This window comes from Ciconia boyciana, chromosome 1 (genome assembly GCF_034638445.1).
Source record: "Ciconia boyciana chromosome 1, ASM3463844v1, whole genome shotgun sequence".
Taxonomy (NCBI): Eukaryota; Metazoa; Chordata; class Aves; order Ciconiiformes; family Ciconiidae; genus Ciconia; species Ciconia boyciana.
In genome coordinates, this window is record NC_132934.1 from 59,034,708 (window position 1) to 59,052,371 (window position 17,664).

A 17,664-nucleotide genomic window follows, 5' to 3' on the forward strand; every position below is an offset into this window, starting at 1 on the left:
GCCGGACACGCGGTGGCCAGAGGACGAGGCGCGGTCGCCCCCTCGCCCCGCAGCCCCCTCAGCGCGCCGGGACGCTGGCGGAATGTGTCACAGGGGCGCCCGCGCCCACCCGCCGCGCGCCGCGGCTTTTCTAGCCCGGCTCTCCTGCAGCTCTATGGCCGTGACGTACTGAGTACTCTGGGAGGGGGGCGCTTTACGGCAGCCGCGCTCCGCGTTCTCCTCTTTTTTTTTTTAATTTTACGACAGCGGCGCTGTCGCGCGGCGCTGACGCGGAAAGGGCGGGCCGGGGCTGCGCGCGGCCTCTTTCCTCGCCTGCCGCCGCCGCCGCCGCCGCATCCGCTGCCATCGGGGCCGTGACGGGGCCGCGCAGGTGAGAGGGCTGTCGGGGCCGCCCCGGGGCCGGCCCCCGGTCCTACCGGCACCCGCCCGCGGGCATCGGGACCCCCGGCCCCGCCCCGGCGCTGCCACCGGTTCCGGTGGGGGCCGGGTCCCCGCCCCCCCGCCCCCCGCACACACAGTGGCAGCGGCGACCGGGGCTCCCCGCACCCCCTCACCCTGCCCCGGCCGCTCCCCTTGGTGCGGGCCCGTCTGGCGGGGGTGGCCTCCCCGCTGTCCCCCTCACGGTGGCACCGCGCCCTGGCCTGTGCCGGGGTCAAGGCCGCGGTCCCCGGTGCCGCACCGCAGCGGGCGTCACGGCGTGCGGCGGGGCTCACCGTGCGGCGGCTGAGGGTTTGGGGTTTTTTTTTGCTTTTTGTCCCCTCTAGAAGTTTAAAAAATGGCGAAGTTTGTGACGCCCGTGATCCAGGACAACCCCTCCGGCTGGGGCCCCTGCGCCGTGCCCGAGCAGTTCCGGGACATGCCCTACCAGCCCTTCAGCAAAGGAGACCGCCTGGGAAAGGTACCTCAGTCATGCCACGGCGTGTTGGGCTGCTGCTGAACGAGCCTTCTGGCATCCTACCTCTGCACACTGCCACCGGTTTTCGCTTCTTAGTACCGTGGCTGTTTCTCTGACACCATTTGCAGTGCATCCTAGCACTTAGCATAGTTGTGAACAATTAGCAGGGCTGGCAAGCAGAGGTGGGAGTTGAAAGGATTAGTTCTGGAGCGTACAGCAGTATTTACTTTTGCTGCTTGAAGTCCTGCATATATAAAGTCAGAGGTGGGGGGAACTGTCAGCTTAATAGTCGCTTATTTTGGCTGTTTATGCTTGTCCTTAGGTGGCCGATTGGACAGGAGCCACGTATCAGGATAAAAGATATACAAGTACGTGTTGTCTAGTAGCTGCTCCTGTGGTTTATTTCCTACAGAGTTTTCTTCAAGCGTCATTCCTGCTTTCATGTCTCACACCCGCTCTGGTGGTTACCTGCGCACCTCAGCAAGAGAGGCTCCGTAAACTAGGGGAGCGTGCCTCACTCTTGGGAGAGCTCTGTGGGGCTCTCCTTGTTCGTGGGGCTTGCTCCTCGTTTTTGTACTGCGTCATGACTGGGGCTTCCCAGGGAGACTTGGGGAGGGGAGGAAACATGCTGGCATAAGGCAGGAGTCCCAATTTATGCATCAGACTTAGGTGAAGGCAGTTGGAGGGAATTTTGGGGGAGAAAGGAGCAAAGTGTCAGGGTTTTTTTCCTAGAAGCTTGGTGTCAAGATGCTTTGTTTTATTTCCAGACAAGTACTCATCGCAGTTTGGTGGTGGAAGTCAATATGCGTATTTCCATGAGGAGGATGAGACTAGCTTCCAGCTGGTGGATACAGCACGAACGCAGAAAACGGCATACCAGAGGAATCGTATGCGATTTGCACAGGTAACATGTTTTCAGGTACAGGTTCAAAGGAGGGCTTCGGCAGCACAGAATTATTTTGCAGCTAAAATGTTCTTTTATTTCGTTCCTTCATTTCTGCAGAGGAACCTTCGGAGAGACAAGGACCGTCGGAACATGCTGCAGTTCAGCATGCAGACGCTGCCAAAGAGTGCCAAGCAGAAGGAGAGGTGAGGCTGCAGATATGAGCGTACCGTACTTGGGTTGGAGTGTGTGAACATACTGCTGATAAATTAAAGTTACTGTAACAGAACCCACTAGAGTGAACAGCCAGCAAAGAAGAATTTCAGGATATTTCGAGTCCGATGTTTTGCTGATGTTGCTGGTAGTTACAAGCATGGGTTTCAAACAGCTATCCAAGAATTTAGAAGGATTTTTGGATCATGTTTAGAAAGTAAGCATAACGTTTTAAAGCAGAGCATACCCTTTCTGAAAACTACGTTGCAGTCGTGAGAGATGAATATTTAAAGAGCTGCTCAGAGTAAAGAACAGAGCTTTTAATGCCTCGGGTGTCTTGATCAACAGACAGCTTAGCAAATGTTTCAGTGGCTTGGTGCCTAGAAGCATTGCCCCTCTGGTGGTAATTTGGAAGCGTAGGAATGGTTGTGGCACGTAGGAATCGAGAACTTCTCTTCATGGCTTCTCTCGTATTTGTCACTTTAGAGATCGTTTGCGCCTACAAAAGAAATTTCAGAAGCAGTTTGGAGTGAGGCAGAAATGGGACCAAAAATCACAGGTAAACTAGCAAGCTTTCTGCTCCCTGTGTTGGTTTGGTTTCTGTGGCTGTGCTCACGGGGCAGCTCCTCTTGCACAAATCCTGATGTGCTGTGTCTCCGTTTCTGTCCCTATCTGTCCTACCTCTGGCCGCACAGCAGAAGCCTCGTGACTCCTCTGTTGAAGTTCGCAGTGATTGGGAGGTGAAAGAAGAGATGGATTTCCCTCGGCTGATGAAGATGCGCTACCTAGAGGTGTCGGAGCCACAAGACATGTGAGTTCCTAAAGCAGCCGTGTGCTTGCTTCCTGAACTGATCGGATTTTTGGAAAGCAGGAGGGCAAGGGTCTCCTGGCCTGGTCCCAGTGTTCTCGTTGAGGTACCCAAAGCAGGGGGAGGTAGTGGAACATCCAACAGGCCCCTCGGTCCCATGTGGTTTGTGGGTGGTGTTACCTGTAGGGGGGTATCAAGATGGTCCTCTTACCTCTGCAGAGAGTGCTGTGGAGCCCTAGAATACTATGACAAAGCCTTTGACCGCATTACAACGAGGAATGAGAAGCTACTGAGGAGCATTAAGCGCATCTTCCATACCGTCACTACTACTGATGATCCAGTTATCCGAAAGGTATGTTTACTGGTTTGCAAAAACCAATAGCATGTTTCTCGGTGCGTGCTGTTGTTACAGACCAGCTGTCACCGTCAGACCAAAGTTAAGAGAAGGGCAGAAAAATCGCAGATCCCTGAGCTTGCAAAGGAAAAGAAGCATTAGCTGGTGTCACTGTTTTTCTGAGGTCCAAGGCAGAGCTAGAGTAATGCAAAACTAGGAATACTGGCCAAGGAAAAGCTGTAATTCTGGAAAGGCAAGCAGACCGCTACTTGAGCTGTGTTGGGAAAGAAACTTCCATGTCAGAGACCTGGTTCTTGAAGTTTCTGCTTTTGGAGATGAGAAAGGCTCGGAGATTTCTCTCTCTGACCCAATCAGCAATAAGGAGCCTTGCCTTTTCCCAACAGAATTCACATTTTGTAGTGGGTTTCTTACTTTTTCCTTGTTTGGGTGAGGGTGGGCCTGGCTTGCTGGGTAGTACCTCACGCTTTGTCTAGCAATTGGTGATGTACCTACCAGTCTAGCTTCCTCAGCTTGGGCGAAGAAATTCATGATCTGGTTTGCTAACACTTCTGCTTTTGGCTGGGGAAGGGAAGGGGTGTCTGTTAGTGTTGCTGAAACACGGTTTTCTCTTCCTCCTGTACCCATAGCTGGCAAAGACCCAAGGGAATGTATTTGCCACAGATGCCATCCTGGCCACACTGATGAGCTGCACTCGCTCTGTCTATTCCTGGGACATCATTGTCCAGAGAGTTGGATCCAAGCTTTTCTTTGACAAGAGGGACAACTCCGATTTTGGTGAGGAAAAGGCCTGAAAGAAATTGCTGTTACCTTAACTAGAGAGTCAAGTTTTCTTTGTTTTTTTCTGAGTTTTTTTCTGTGTCTCGGGGTCCAGACTGAGACACCTGGAACAAGCTGATTACTGTGCTAGCTGTGGGGGTAATTTCAATATTGATGTGATCCAGTGTGGGGCTAGAAGACTCACTGAAGCTGATGTAGTTTCTCCCCTGCATATAACCACTTGTGTCTGGTTTCCTTCCCAGACCTCCTGACAGTGAGTGAAACAGCCAATGAACCACCACAGGAAGAGGGCAACTCCTTTAATTCTCCACGCAACCTTGCCATGGAAGCAACCTACATCAATCATAACTTCTCGCAGCAGTGTCTGAGGATGGTAAGGTTGAGCAGTGCTGGGTAGTAGGGTCTGTGTTTCATAGAGTCTCCAGAAGAGACTTCATTAAGGCTGCTTTAATACAGCACAGAAGTGTTTTAATTGACAGGTATGTTACACTGATCTTCTTTCAGTTTTGAAAGAGGTGGGATTACTTCTGGTGAGCATTGTGGCTTTGTTGTAGAAAGATTTTCACCTTTATTCCACAAAGAAGAAATTCCGCTCCCGCTGGTGAAGCAGGCAGGCTTCTGAGTACACTTAGGGAAGCTGAAGTACCAGTAGAACTACTGCTTATAGCAAAGTGACTAATGTGAAGATGAGGCTTCTCATCAGCTATCTTAGTATTTTGGTGTTTTTCTATATAAGGGAAATTAGCTACTGTTGCTATAAGAGAGTGTTTATCCAATAGGGGAGAGCTCAGTCAGCTTTTTTTTTTTTTCCCCCCCCTAATGTGCCCTTCTGTTTTCTTCTGCAGGGAAAGGAAAAATACAAGTTTCCCAACCCAAATCCCTTTGTGGAGGATGACATGGATAAAAACGAAGTAGCCTCTGTTGCATACAGGTATGTTGATCTCTCTCTGATGCCCAGGTTTGGCAAAGGGGCAGGATGTCAGTGTGATACAGAGGTAAAATGAGTCAGGAATGTTACTGATAGAAGCTTTACGATGAGAGGGATTTGTGGACATCCTCAACAGTGAACAGGTAGAGGAGGAAAGGATTTTTTTGAATGCTTGCATCAATCCGGAAGAGAACAAGGGTCAGAAATAACCAGCTGGATTGTTTGTTGACAGATACCGAAGGTGGAAGCTGGGAGATGATATAGATCTCATTGTCCGCTGTGAACACGATGGCGTGATGACAGGAGCAAATGGAGAAGTGTCTTTCATCAACATCAAAACACTGAACGAGTGGGATTCCAGGGTGAGGAAGAACGAGATCCCAAAGCTAGCTCTAACTGCTTCACTGCTGCCTGACATGCCAGGTACAGCAGGCAAGATGAGACAAACGTCTGGCGGTGTCCCCCGGGTGGTTACGTTCCACCAAAGGCCCATAACTTTGGTGGCCAAGCCGTGCTGATGGGATTCTCCCCCAGATGCGAGGTAGCTGGTTTGAACTCTCTTGGCCCCCTGGCTACTGGCACAGTAGCCAGTCTGTTCCCATACTTCCCTCCTGAACGCTTCCCTCACAAACTTCCCTTCCTAAGCAGTGCCACAAATGTTGGCCGATACCCGCTGTTTGCTTTCCTCCCTTTCCGGTGCAAGGGCTTTCCCTGTAGGTTGCTGTTCTCATTCCCTCATATGGTATCGTAAGGTAGATGGAAGAAACTTTCCTACGTGTTGTCAAGATGGCTGAAGAGATGACTGCTGCTGGCTTGTTAGGTTGACCCTAGTTTCAATTCTCCTCTCAGTATTGCAATGGAGTAGACTGGCGCCAGAAGCTCGACTCTCAGAGAGGAGCTGTGATTGCCACAGAGCTGAAAAACAACAGCTACAAATTAGCCCGTTGGACGTGTTGTGCACTGCTGGCTGGATCAGAATATCTTAAACTTGGGTAAGATGGGGTTTTCACACCAAACATCTTTCAGGTGTGTTTTCCATTATTTAACCCAGTACATGTCAAATTGAACCATTTGTAGAATGAGTAATCACAAAATCAGCCCATGTTTGGAGTGGCCAAGAGGGGAAAGCTTGTGGTGAGCACACCAGCCTTGGTGTAAACTGCTTCCCTTCAGCATCTGGCTGATGTGTCCCGCTGTGACGGACCCTGTGAGACCCCATGCACATGACAGGCAGGCGGCCTCTGTGGCTCTCACCCTGTTTGCTGAGATTGCCAACAAGGGAAATAAATGCAGCAGCTGTGCTACCTGCCAGGCATTTGATTGAGATCCTCAGTGCCCCGTTAATGAGACATTGGGTGAAGGGGGGGGTGTCGCCACAGCCCATTTCAAACTGTCAGCTTAAAATCGGTTGAGTCTGTGTCCCGCTATTGATGGCCTGGATGGGCTGCTTTGTGTGCTAGCTGCTTCCAGGCGTCCAGTTGCCCAGGCATCCTGGTCAGAGTGCTTTTCCTGTGGTTTCTTTGCACAGCACCAGCACAGAGTTGGTGAGTCCCCTAGCTAGGACTCCCATTGTGAGCTTTCACAGCAGATGATATGGCTGATCATATATAATATAATAGGTATATAATTATATATATACTTATATACAACCACATACTTTTTTTGCTGTGGATAGTGAACAAGAGGCATTTGCTGACTCGGTTCTGCTGGTTCTGCAATCCTAGGTTCTGTCCTCAGATACGGCACTGATGCATTTGCATCTGTTTTAAGTCCAAACTCCCTGCTAATCATGCTGGTGCTTAATTTTTATCTGTGAGACCAGTTCTTCTATATCTTTTGTACCACCGCATCTGATTTGGGGTAGTGTTACATCACTGATTGGCAGCTCGTAGCCAGGAGATCCTCTTAGCTTTCAGTGTTGGAGCATTAGGATTTTTCAGCCTAGAAAACAAAATGAAACTGATCACAGTGCCTTTGTCAGTGTCATTCTGCTGCTGGTTGGGCTTAATCTCCTGATATCCCTCTGGTTCCTTCTTGACCCCCCAGGTACGTATCCCGTTACCACGTGAAGGACTCTGCCCGGCACGTGATCCTGGGCACGCAGCAGTTCAAGCCAAATGAGTTTGCCAGCCAGATTAACCTGAGCATAGAGAACGCCTGGGGCATCCTGCGATGCGTCATCGACATCTGCATGAAGCTGGATGAGGGGAAGTACCTCATCCTCAAAGACCCCAACAAGCAGGTGATCCGGATCTACAGCTTGCCTGATGGCACCTTCAGCTCTGATGAAGATGAGGAGGATGAGGAGGAAGAAGAGGAAGAAGAAGGTTTGTAGCATACTTGGTGTTTTATGCCTCTAAGTGATCTGCTGGTCACTGGATGAAAAGGGGTGACCTGTGATAAAGACCAGATCTAAAGGGTGAGATCTGACTAGTGCAGTGACAAGAGCGGAGTGAGGCTGGAGAACGTGTAGTCCTGAGGATGGGACTCGGCAGTGGAAAAGGTGTGTGTGAGTGACATTGGGAGTACTCAACTGGAAGCAAAAAGAGCTGCAGGTTAGAAATGCTGATGTTGTGCCTCTGTATGGATACTGAGCGAGGACTGATGTTAGCAGGGCTGGGGGAGAGGGCCCGGGTCCAGAGCACCGAGTGGGAAAGCGGAGCTTGCCAAGAGGCCCTTCATTCAACAGCCCCAGGATCTGGGGGCGTGGGTGCTGGTTTCTGTTGGTACGGGGATATTTTTTTACTGCAGCTTCAGAAGTGGGAGTGATCGTAAGATGACACATTCAGAATGCGTGGTGACCTAGCCTGACTGAGGTAACTCAGTGAAGGGTTTTATAAAGTGAATGTTGAAGTTGAGCAATCACTAGAGGGCCAGTCTGAGAGTTCCGGAGGATCGCTGGTGCTGCAGTGTCGACTGCTGTCATCGCTTCACTGCCTGAAACCATCTGTGATCCCCGATGCATGATGTGCCTGTGCTCTGTCGACAGTGGGAAACCATTTGACCTGGAACTCTTGCTTCTGTGATATGAAAAATATCTTCCAGCCCTTTTTTTTTTTAAGGCTGCAAACTTATCCTGGCTGCTCTGGTTTTTATTATGGAAGTTTTAGGTCGCTGCATAATTTGCTCAGGAACGTAAATTATGTAATTCCAAGTGACGTGTGTGTGTGTGTAGGGGTGGGGGGGGACAGGCAGGCTGAGGTGGGATGAATCTCCCTGAAGGGGCAGGCGTGGTTTCCCTTGTGCTTTGTGGCCTTTCCTTGGCCGAGAGGGTTTGCGTTGGGGCTGGGGGTGGTTTTCTTTCCCCAGCTGCATTGGCTTCATTACTGTTTCTCTTCTCTTTCAGAGGAAGAGAGCTGAGCCCTGCGGTCAGCTCGGCGGGGCCGCAGCGCCCGGGGAAGCCCTCCCTCGCCCTGCCGGCGGAGGGGCGGAGGGGGGCTGCGCCTTCGCACCCGGCTCTTCTGCGAACAGATGACGAGGGGGGAGAATGCGGAATAAAGTGACTTTTCATCCGTGACGCTGCCTTGTGTGTGCCTGGGGCCGGGTGCCCTCCGCCGGCGTGGGGGAGGGCAGGCTGGGGCGGCCGGGGGCGGGACGGCCGCCGGGGCGGGGAGGTGCAGGCCGGCCGCCGGGGCCGGTGCGAGATAAGCGGCGCCCACCCTTGCCCGCGCGCGCCTGCCCCTTTAAGCGCCGCTCCCCGCCCCCCGGACACGTGGTACGCGCGCGGCGGCGCCATGGTGCCGGCGGCGGGAAGCGGCGGCGGCTTCACGTGACGCGGCGCGGGGCGGCGGCTGGGCGCGGGGCGCGCGCCTCCCCCTCGCCCACCCCTCGGCAGGCGGCCGCCTTGTCCCCTCCCCCCACCCCCGGCGCGTGCGGCGGGCGCTGCGCGGGAGGAGCGGCGCGGCGCGAGCTCTATGGTGCAGGTGCGGCCGCTGGCGGGACGGGTCCGGCCGGCTCGCCGCGGCCCCGCGCGCCAGGTGCGCCGCGCGTCACGTGCGGCGCCTCGCGGGTGGCGGCCACACCCCGCACGCCATTGGGCGGGGGCGGGGGGGGGGGGGGCAGCGGGGCCGAGACCGGTCCCCATTGGCGGGGGAGGGAGGGCAGCGCGGGGCACCCCATCTCCCATTGGGTGATGGGCTTGCGTCTCCCTTTCCCATTGGCTGTTGGGGTACAGAGGCACTGCAGGGGCCTGCGGCCATGAGCCCACAGGTGCTGCCCCGCCTTCCCGCCTGCTGGCCCCATGCTGCCTCCTATTGGCTGGGGCAGGGGGGCATGTATGTCCATTGGCTGGAAGACCTGGAACCCCTTTTGCTATTGGCTGGCAGGGAGCGGGGCCCTGCACAGCCCCACCCCGGCCTGGGGCACTGAGGGGTGGTGGTGGCATCATGGCGGCTGGGCCGCGGCCGGGACAGGGGCAGGCAGGGACCGGCCAGGCTGGAGGTCTCTTGTGGGGAGGCCTCCGCCCACCAGAGCCGCTTGCCCCCTTGGTGACACCTGCCCGGTCCTCTTCCCTGCAGGGGCGGCTGTCCTGGCGCTGCTATGGCCCCGGCAGTCTGCAGGACACTCCTGGGGCTGGCCTTGTACACCGGCAGCCTGTGTGCGGCAAGCGGCACCGCTTTCCTCTACCACGACTATTGCATCATTGGGGCCGGCCCCTCGGGCTTGCAGGCGGCCTATTTCCTCCAGCGAGCCGGCCGGGATTATGTTGTCTTCGAGCGGAGCCACGCTCCCGGCAGCTTCTTCGCCCTCTACCCTCGCCACCGCAAGCTCATCAGCATCAACAAGCAGTACACGGGCAAATCCAACAGCGAGTTCAACCTCCGCCACGACTGGAACTCGCTCCTCAGCCACGACCACCGTCTGCTTTTCCGACGCTACTCCCGCGACTTCTTCCCCAATGCTGACACAATGGTGCGTTACCTGGAGGACTTTGCTTCCCTGCTGAAGCTGCGGGTTCAGTACAACACGGCCATCGTCCACGTGACGCTGGAGAGGGACGTGAAGGCCTGGAACGGTCACTACTTCCTCCTGACCGACCAGGACAGGCAGAACTACAAGTGCAGGTAATGGGCGAACCCAAGGCTAGCCACACCGCTCTCCATGGGCATCTTCAAAGTCACAAAATCATAGAATAAATTAGGTTGGAAGAGACCTGTGAAGGTCATTTCGTCCAACCCCCTGCCCAAAGCAGGGCCAGCGACGTCAGGTTGCTCAGAGCCTTACCTCGTTGAGGTATGAGTATCTCCAAGGGTGGAGGTTTCACAGTCTCTTGGAGACTTGACCACCATCACCAGGGCTTAACCACCATCACAGGGAAAAACATTTTGCAGGGATCGGTGGGGTGGGTGGCTGGAATAACTGCTCTTGGGAAGGTTGCCTTTCACGAGCAAAGTTATGCCTCGGACAGCTGAGGAGCTGTCAGGGCAGACACAAACTGGCTGCAGTTGCCATCACTGCAGTTTCCATGCTTGATATGTAAGCTTGAAATCACTTTTGTTTTATCACTAGATAATTGCTCTCTGTAAAAAAAATATAACTCAGTCGTACTTGTAGCCACTGCTGCCTTTATTACAAACTCGGGTGAGTCAGTGCAGCGACACCTCACCTTCGGTAACCCACATGTGCTTAGAAAACCAATATTTAAAACTATGTCCCAGCCAACTGAAGCCCTGGGTTAGTACAGAACTGGCAGGAGGGAACCAGAGAAAAGTGGGGCTGTTGCAGTAGAGGGAGCTGACTGTGAAGAATAACCCTCAAGGCTGCTGGTCCCTGAATTCCCCTTTCCCTGCTCATGCCTTTGTATCTCATACCACCACTGAGCTACATTCCTAAAAACCGTCTAGAAGTTACTTGTGTGAACATACGGAGTATGTTTCTCACCTCTCCTGAGAACCTCAGCTCTATGACAGCAGGTTGCACTGGCTGTCACTTGGAGGTGCACTGGATGGCAAGCTCTGAGGGGACAGAAGGCAATCCCAGACACCCACGCACCACGAGCGAGTTGCTCTCGGGAGCTGCGTGAGCAAGGCTGGGACGGCAGACAGTGCTGCTAGCCTCAGCTGCCTGGTGTTTCCGTCTAAGTCACAAAAATTTCCCAAAGATTCAACTAAAAGTTCTTACGGAGAGATATAAAAAGATTACTGTACTTCTAGTGTTAACAATTAATGATGTTGCTAACGTGTTTTTATGTTAGGAGTTACATTTTAAAATACTGAAACCATTTTCTATCCCTCTTAAAAATTACTTTTGTTCTGCTGTACTAAAAGGCAATACAAATTTTAAATCCAAGTTATTTTTTTATGCAACATATAATCAACCTTTGAAAATTCAGTATTGTATATATTGTCAGCAAGTACATATGAGTAGTACTTGCACATTCATGAACAACAGAGGGAGACATACATGTGCAGCACCCGCACTGACTTTTGCTGTATATAATGACGTTCCTAGTCGTCTTTGTTGGCCTGAGGATAGGGAAGAGAGGAGCAGGTAATTAGGTGAAGCTGGGGAGAGGTTTCTCTTGAAACCCTGACCTGCGCAGCTGATCCAGAGTGGCTGGAGGGGGCACATCACAGCCATCTTCCACAGCGGGAGGAGGAAGGAGTGATGAGATGGAGTGATGGCCCCATTCCCACAATTCCGATATTCCCTAGTGCTATCCCTGTTTTTGCAGCTCTTTGTTGGTCGCCACTGGGATGTGGGTCCCCAACGTGGTCAACTTTCCTGGCTCAGAATACGTTGAGGGTTACGAGACTGTGTCCATCAACCCGGAGGATTTTGCTGGCCAAACCGTGTTGATCTTGGGCCGAGGGAATTCGGCCTTTGAGACAGCGGAGAACATTCTGGGCGTCACAAATTTCATCCATATGGTGAGCCGGTCCCGCGTGCGCCTCTCGTGGGCCACCCACTATGTTGGCGATCTGAGGTAGGAAACCGCTCCTCTTCCTCTTTCTAACGTAGCTGAAGTACGAACAAGGAGAATCACTTCTTGCCCAGGCAACGAGTTGGACTGGCAGAGGAGGTGCTATCGTCCTGGGGGTCACAGAGGAAACATGGGGCCTTCTATCTTTAGGTCCTTGGTTTAAAGCAGTCCAGGTTGCAGTTGCTGAACACAGGAGGTTGAGGAGAGCTCTTCGGGGTTCTGTGTGAAATAGGAAAATGTCCCCTTGGAAACTGTATCATTAAAAAGTGCTGGCTCCCAAGTTGTTCCCTTTCTTGCAATCACAGAGGAGAGCTGAGAGGTTGACTACACCCTGCAAGGGCAGTGAGATTGTGTTACCTGTGCTGTTCCTGTGAGCCCTGAGGCTCTGGGGATAGCCTTTGTGCTGAAGGGGAGTGTGGGATGCCTGGTAAAGGTGTCCCATTTTCAGCAGCTGAGACAGAACCGTGGATCCCACCTCTCCTCCCTTCTTTTAGCCCTTCTTACATTCTCCTTTTTTTTGTAGAGCAATTAACAACGGCCTGCTGGACACCTACCAGCTGAAATCTCTGGATGGGCTTCTGGAGGGCAACCTGGAAGATCTGGCTATTGTCAAGGACAAGAAAGGGAAGCTGCACATCACGCTCCGGTTCTACCTGGATAACAGGAACACCAGCGCAGGCATCGACTCCATCACCCTCCCACAGGACGAACTGGATAATTTTGCCACCCGTGCACCTTATGACCGTGTCATCCGGTGCCTGGGCTGGAAGTTTGACTTCTCTATCTACAACAGGTGAGGGAGAACCAGGATCTATAATGAAGCAGGTAGTTAGAGTGAGGGACTATGAAGGGCCTGACTAGGGAGGAAAGGGAAAGGCAGGTCCTCTCCTGGCAGCATTGCCTGGACCTCTACATGCTCTGAGCTACCTGGTGCTGCACAGTCCTTTGTTTACCCTGCAGCTACGGCCGTGTCCCGTGTGTGCCACTGCTGACCAACAGGCTCTAGGACTGAGCAAATGGCAGTGTTGGGACCTGGGTAACACAGAAAAAGCTTGTGCCTTTAGAACTTAACATCCTGACCTGCCACATCGCATGGAGAAGGCTAGCAATGTTTTGTGTTTTGGGTTAGGTTTTTTTTTAATTAGGATGGTACAGGTACAGATTGCTACAGAAAGGTTTTGTCTGCTTTTTTTTCCCTGGGGATGCAGCTTTCACTCCACCTTGGTTTGTCTCCTAGTACGCCCTGCAGTTGGAAATTATACTGCTAACTTCACTGTCTTCCAAAATTCACTGTTAGTGGCTCAGGCTGGAATTTGATCTTGTCCAGAGCTACACTGAGATGAGCACCCTTGCCTTCTGGAAGACCCTCGTTGACTTTATGCTCTCGGAAAAGTAGTAAATCCCACTGAAGGCAGTGGGGACATGAAGCAGTGTCTTGCAGTGGCTGCAATATAATGTGTGCCTTATCAGAAACACTTTACTTTTCTACCCCTGCCCTTCCTGACAGCCTGCTCTTCTCTTTTGCACATCAGATCCCTTAGAATGATGCCAGAAAAAGGGAATAAAAAGAAGTATCCTCAGATCAAACCTAGTTACGAGTCCAGAGGCACTCGGGGGCTTTTTGTTCTCGGCACTGCTAGCCACTCTGTTGACTTCAGGAAATCTGCTGGGGGCTTTATCCATGGATTCCGGTATACAAGTGAGTACTGGGGTGTACAGAAAGGGCAGGGATGGGAATTGTTCCCCTCTTTGAAGGAACAATTCATAGCTTACTGCTGGAAAGAGATCACCCTTAGTCTTGTGCTGGCAGTAAGAACAACAAAACACAGCCAAGCTGCAGCTGCGTCATCTGAAGTGGAGGACAAGTGACTTGGGGTCATATCTGAAGTTTTTGGTTGTCTGTCTTTGTTTTGTCTTGTGTCTCTCTTGCCCATTGTCTCTTATTTATGTAACACAATAGATTTCTGCCTGCCAGATGCTCTGCCTCGTGACAGGCTGTGGGTGAGAGGTCTGTGCTGTGGAGTGAAAACCCAGCGGCTTTGGGCAGTAGAGAGAATTTCTGTCTTTATGTGTGTGTGCCCATCCTTATCATTAAAGGACTGCTCAGAAGTAAAGAAATATCCCCGAGGACCCCCCACCCCCTCACCAACCATTTAGCATCACATCAGCTTTCAGAGGGCATCTCCACTGCAGTTACCAGCGATTGGGATGGGAGATCCGGAGCACGGATGAGCCATAAAGCTTATTTATTGTGTCCTGCCAGTATCTGTGTGTGCTGCAGCAGAGCAATCAGATTTCTTAAAAGCGTAAGCTTGGATTTTTAAGTTGTCTTTGTTTCTCTCAATGTCTTAGCTCGTGCAGTCCACCGCCTATTGGAAAACCGTCACCATGGTGTCCCCTGGCCATCCACAGTCTACCCTATTACACAGCTGACCAATACCATCATCAAGCGGGTGAATGAGGCGTCAGGCCTCTACCAGATGTTCAGTGTCCTGGCTGACATCATACTGCTGAGAGAGTGAGTGAGTGAGTAATTACTCCCAATGCTGCACTCCATCATTTCATTCCTTTTTCTTTACCATTGCTTCCTGTGGTACCACCACACAAATTGCTCCGTCGCTGCCTAAGGATGTTAGCGTCACATAGGCAGCCACCTCAAAACCTGTACCACTGCTGTTGACTGGTGCCACTACGCCCAATTCTGCCAGTTGCTTCTCTCTCTTAAGGGGCTGAAATGGTCCAGACCTTCCCTCTAGGCTCAGAAGTGTACCCTTTCACTGTCCCCAGGGAAAAGCTTTCCTTGAGCAGTCTCATGTAAAGAGGAATCCCATAATCTGGGAAAATAATGGAGTCTTGTAACAGTATCTGCAGCCTTCGTAAGCTCTGCATCAAGTCCAGCCCAGATCTGAATGACCACGAAAGGGGCCACGAAAATGATCTGAGGGCTGGAGCACCTCTCCTACGAGGACAGGCTGAGAGAGTTGGGGTTGTTCAGCCTGGAGAAGAGAAGGCTGCGGGGAGACCTTTCAGCAGCCTTCCAGTACCTAAAGGGAGCCTATAGGAAAGACGGGGACAGACTTTTTAGCAAGGCCTGTTGTGACAGGACAAAGAGCAATGGTTTTAAACTAAGGGAGGGCAGATTTAGACTGGATTTAAGAAAAATTTTTTACAATGAGGGTGGTGAGGCACTGGAACAGGTTGCCCGGACAGGTAGTGGAGGCCCCATCCCTGCAAACATGCAAGGTCAGGTTGGATGGGGCTCTGAGCAACCTGATCTAGTTAAACACGTCCCTGCTCTTGCAGGGGGGTTGGACTAGATGGCCTGCAAAGGTCCCTTCCAGTCCAAAGCATTCTATGATTCTGTGACCAAAAATAGTTACTATCTGATGGCTCTTTGGCCGTAGAGTCGACCAGCTGAGGGGGTGTTGGATCCCAGCTGGCTTTTCTCTGGTGGAAAAGTCCAATGGTTGTGGTTGCAATTCACAGGAATGCCACAGCATTTGAATACCTGGAAGAGTACCCGGTTGGAGTCCTGGCCGAGCTGGAAATGCAGACAGGGAGAAAGGCTCCCAACGGGCTGTTTGTTGTCATCATGGAGTATGGGAGGAATTTCTCTGGGGCTGACAAGGATGTCTTCTACTACAACCGAGCCGTGGGAGAGGCACAGCACGCCTGGCAATCCAACTTTTTGCACCCTGTTATTTACTATTACAAATGCCTCCCAACAGGTAAGCTTTCCTGCCTCTCCCTGCTAATTATCTGATATGAGAAAAACAGAGAGGGATGAAGATACTTCAGAGCCAAAGAAGGGGGGGTACCTGAAGGCATTGCACACCCTTCTCCTCCAGTTCCTTCACATCCATCCTCTGGGACACCTACCACCACTGTGTGAGCTGAAGAAGAAGCTGGGAATTGGCAAGAAGTTTCCATCGGTCAGACCGATACGAGGGGTGGGGTGGGGGATTGTACCAGAGAATTGGAGAATACATTTGAGAATAGGAACAAACAGGTGTGCTGGGAACTGCCCCATTCCCAAAAAGAGGAACGTTGCTTTCCTTTGGCTGGCACCCTGCGTGTATTTTGCAGAGTCCTGGCAGATGAGGCTGGGCTGTTCAGTGTTACCGCCAAAAGAAAGCTGCTCTCTGTGGCTGGCCCAGGTCTGAGAGGTCACGCAGCGACAGAAGCAGCCAAAGGCAAGGGTTTGAAGATGAGTGTTACATCCAGAAAACAAACACGCTCAGAATAGATTTCTTTGGGAAATGAGTGTGCTGAATCTTCATCTCCAGAAACCTAGGGTCAGGGTCTGGCCTCCCTTGCACAGAAAGAAGCGTAATGGGTAGCAGCATTAAAGCTTGAATGCAGCTCAGCCCGTCTGGCAGTCCCTGCCCAGGGGGAATGGGAGTGAAATGACAGGAAGTACTGTGGGCAGCAACAAGCGGCAGCTGTGCAGTGGCAGGGCTGTTGAGGACAGAGCTAGCAGAGGGGATTGCAAATGAAAGTAAGGTAGGGATTAAAAGGTCAGGACAAAAGCTGGAACAGCTGTCGTAGCTGCTTTCCACTCCCCAAGCTCTTTTTAATGCCATTTTGATTCTGAGAGAATCCCTTAATGTTCTCTTGGCAGAGCGTGATATGAGACTTCGGCCCCCAGACTGGCCTCTCCCCCGCCCAGATGCCGTCCATCACATTGTGGAGGACTTTCTGACAGACTGGACAGCCCCGAACGCTCACATCCTGCCGCTGAGGCGTTTTTTGGAGAACTGCCTCGGCACCGACCTGCGCAATTTCTTTGCAGGTAATTTGAGCACAGGGTCAAGGTGGCAGGAGGAGGAGGGATGCGAGGGACGTGCGACAGGAGCGATCTTTTCTGCAAATAGCTGAGATCTCCCTGTCAGTCACACCTCTTTGATGCACTCCCCAGACAGTAAAAAGTGCCGGTGCTGTTTGTATGTTCCCCAATAGCCTCTGCTCTTGCTCACCACCAGAAAGAGACTGCCCCAGGCACACACGGATTTAGGGAAAGGTGTATGAGGTTTGGTTCAATCCCTTTTCTACCTGCAGCTTTCCTTCCTCCTCCATTATCTGAATGTTACTTTGTGCCATCGGGTACCAGATCTCTTTTCATGTACTTATGATGGGATTGCTTTACCATGGGAAATGGGAGCACTGGGATGTGAGAGCTGGTCTCCCTTCCTGGTCTGAAGACTGGTCTGGGAACCTCCTGCAGGAACCCCACGTGGCACACAGAGGGAAACAATCCTGTGGTACGAAGAAGATGCCAGAGGGCTGCAAGCTCAAATCCAGCTCCTTTGCTTCTCAGAGTGCAGACAGGAGATGCCACCCTGCATCTCCTGAGCTCTGCAGTATTGAGTTGATTACACTGCTGCCATCCAGGGCAGGGTGCCGGGTGGGAAACTCCAGTCATCTTCCCTCATCGTCTCTGCCTTTTGTTCTGAATGAGTCCTCAAGAGTTTACAGGAGTTATTCTCTGCTGAGTCTGATTTTTGATCCTTTCTTCCCTCGCAGAGTCCTGTTTCCTGTTTGCCTTCACCCATCAGAAGCTGCCTCCCTTCTGTCGGCAGGGGTATGTGAGAATGCAAGGGCTTGTGGGGAGCGAGGGGCTCCGGCGCCACGCGGTAGAAGCTGGCCTGCTGGAGGATTACACTCTCACAGACTTTTTGGGTGACAGACCCCCTGACAGCCACGAAGGGTCACAGGACCAGCTGCTGAGAGATCACGCAATACCAGTTCGTCCGCTGCAGCATCTTGTTAATGCCAAGGATGAACTTTAACCTTTCTCACTCCACACTGAAACCTGTAGGTGCTGTTGTGACAATACTGTAACAGAGATCCACAGCAGGATTCTGCCCTTTCCCGCGCACCTTT

The 17,664-nt window shown here is 52.2% G+C and overlaps 2 protein-coding genes across 4 annotated transcripts; both read left to right on the forward strand.

Annotated features, from left to right (window-relative positions):
- Positions 1-235: 235 nt before the first annotated feature.
- Positions 236-8,367, forward strand: EIF3D (eukaryotic translation initiation factor 3 subunit D). 2 transcript variants are annotated; one of them, XM_072869879.1, is made up of 15 exons: positions 236-370; positions 765-898; positions 1,218-1,263; positions 1,663-1,799; positions 1,899-1,984; positions 2,478-2,550; positions 2,687-2,802; positions 3,019-3,151; positions 3,781-3,928; positions 4,174-4,304; positions 4,777-4,862; positions 5,092-5,221; positions 5,709-5,851; positions 6,906-7,186; positions 8,206-8,367. In XM_072869879.1, the coding sequence occupies exons 2-15, from the start codon at positions 776-778 to the stop codon at positions 8,217-8,219; spliced, it is 1,647 nt and encodes a 548-aa protein (XP_072725980.1). In that variant the 5' UTR covers positions 236-370; positions 765-775; the 3' UTR covers positions 8,220-8,367. The 2 variants fall into 2 exon arrangements, with proteins under 2 accessions (XP_072725980.1, XP_072725991.1); XM_072869890.1 differs by having other exon boundaries at positions 2,690-2,802; positions 8,206-8,366.
- A 283-nt stretch (positions 8,368-8,650) lies between these two features.
- Positions 8,651-17,570, forward strand: FOXRED2 (FAD dependent oxidoreductase domain containing 2). 2 transcript variants are annotated; one of them, XM_072869904.1, is made up of 9 exons: positions 8,651-8,782; positions 9,377-9,922; positions 11,533-11,784; positions 12,305-12,574; positions 13,314-13,480; positions 14,134-14,299; positions 15,268-15,509; positions 16,403-16,573; positions 17,305-17,570. In XM_072869904.1, exons 2-9 carry the CDS (start codon positions 9,399-9,401, stop codon positions 17,568-17,570), a joined length of 2,058 nt encoding a protein of 685 aa, XP_072726005.1. In that variant the 5' UTR covers positions 8,651-8,782; positions 9,377-9,398. The 2 variants fall into 2 exon arrangements, with proteins under 2 accessions (XP_072726005.1, XP_072726013.1); XM_072869912.1 differs by having other exon boundaries at positions 8,724-8,836.
- Positions 17,571-17,664: the final 94 nt, after the last annotated feature.

Bases quoted from the DNA above. Each gene is read 5' to 3' on its own strand.
- EIF3D (XM_072869879.1), top strand. From the start codon at position 776: ATGGCGAAGTTTGTGACGCCCGTGATCCAGGACAACCCCTCCGGCTGG. The intron at 1,264-1,662 runs GTACGTGTTGTC...TTTTATTTCCAG, and splicing joins TCAGGATAAAAGATATACAA to ACAAGTACTCATCGCAGTTT. The intron at 2,803-3,018 runs GTGAGTTCCTAA...TTACCTCTGCAG, and splicing joins GTGTCGGAGCCACAAGACAT to AGAGTGCTGTGGAGCCCTAG.
- FOXRED2 (XM_072869904.1), top strand. From the start codon at position 9,399: ATGGCCCCGGCAGTCTGCAGGACACTCCTGGGGCTGGCCTTGTACACC. The intron at 11,785-12,304 runs GTAGGAAACCGC...TTTTTTTTGTAG, and splicing joins CACTATGTTGGCGATCTGAG to AGCAATTAACAACGGCCTGC. The intron at 16,574-17,304 runs GTAATTTGAGCA...CTTCCCTCGCAG, and splicing joins CCTGCGCAATTTCTTTGCAG to AGTCCTGTTTCCTGTTTGCC.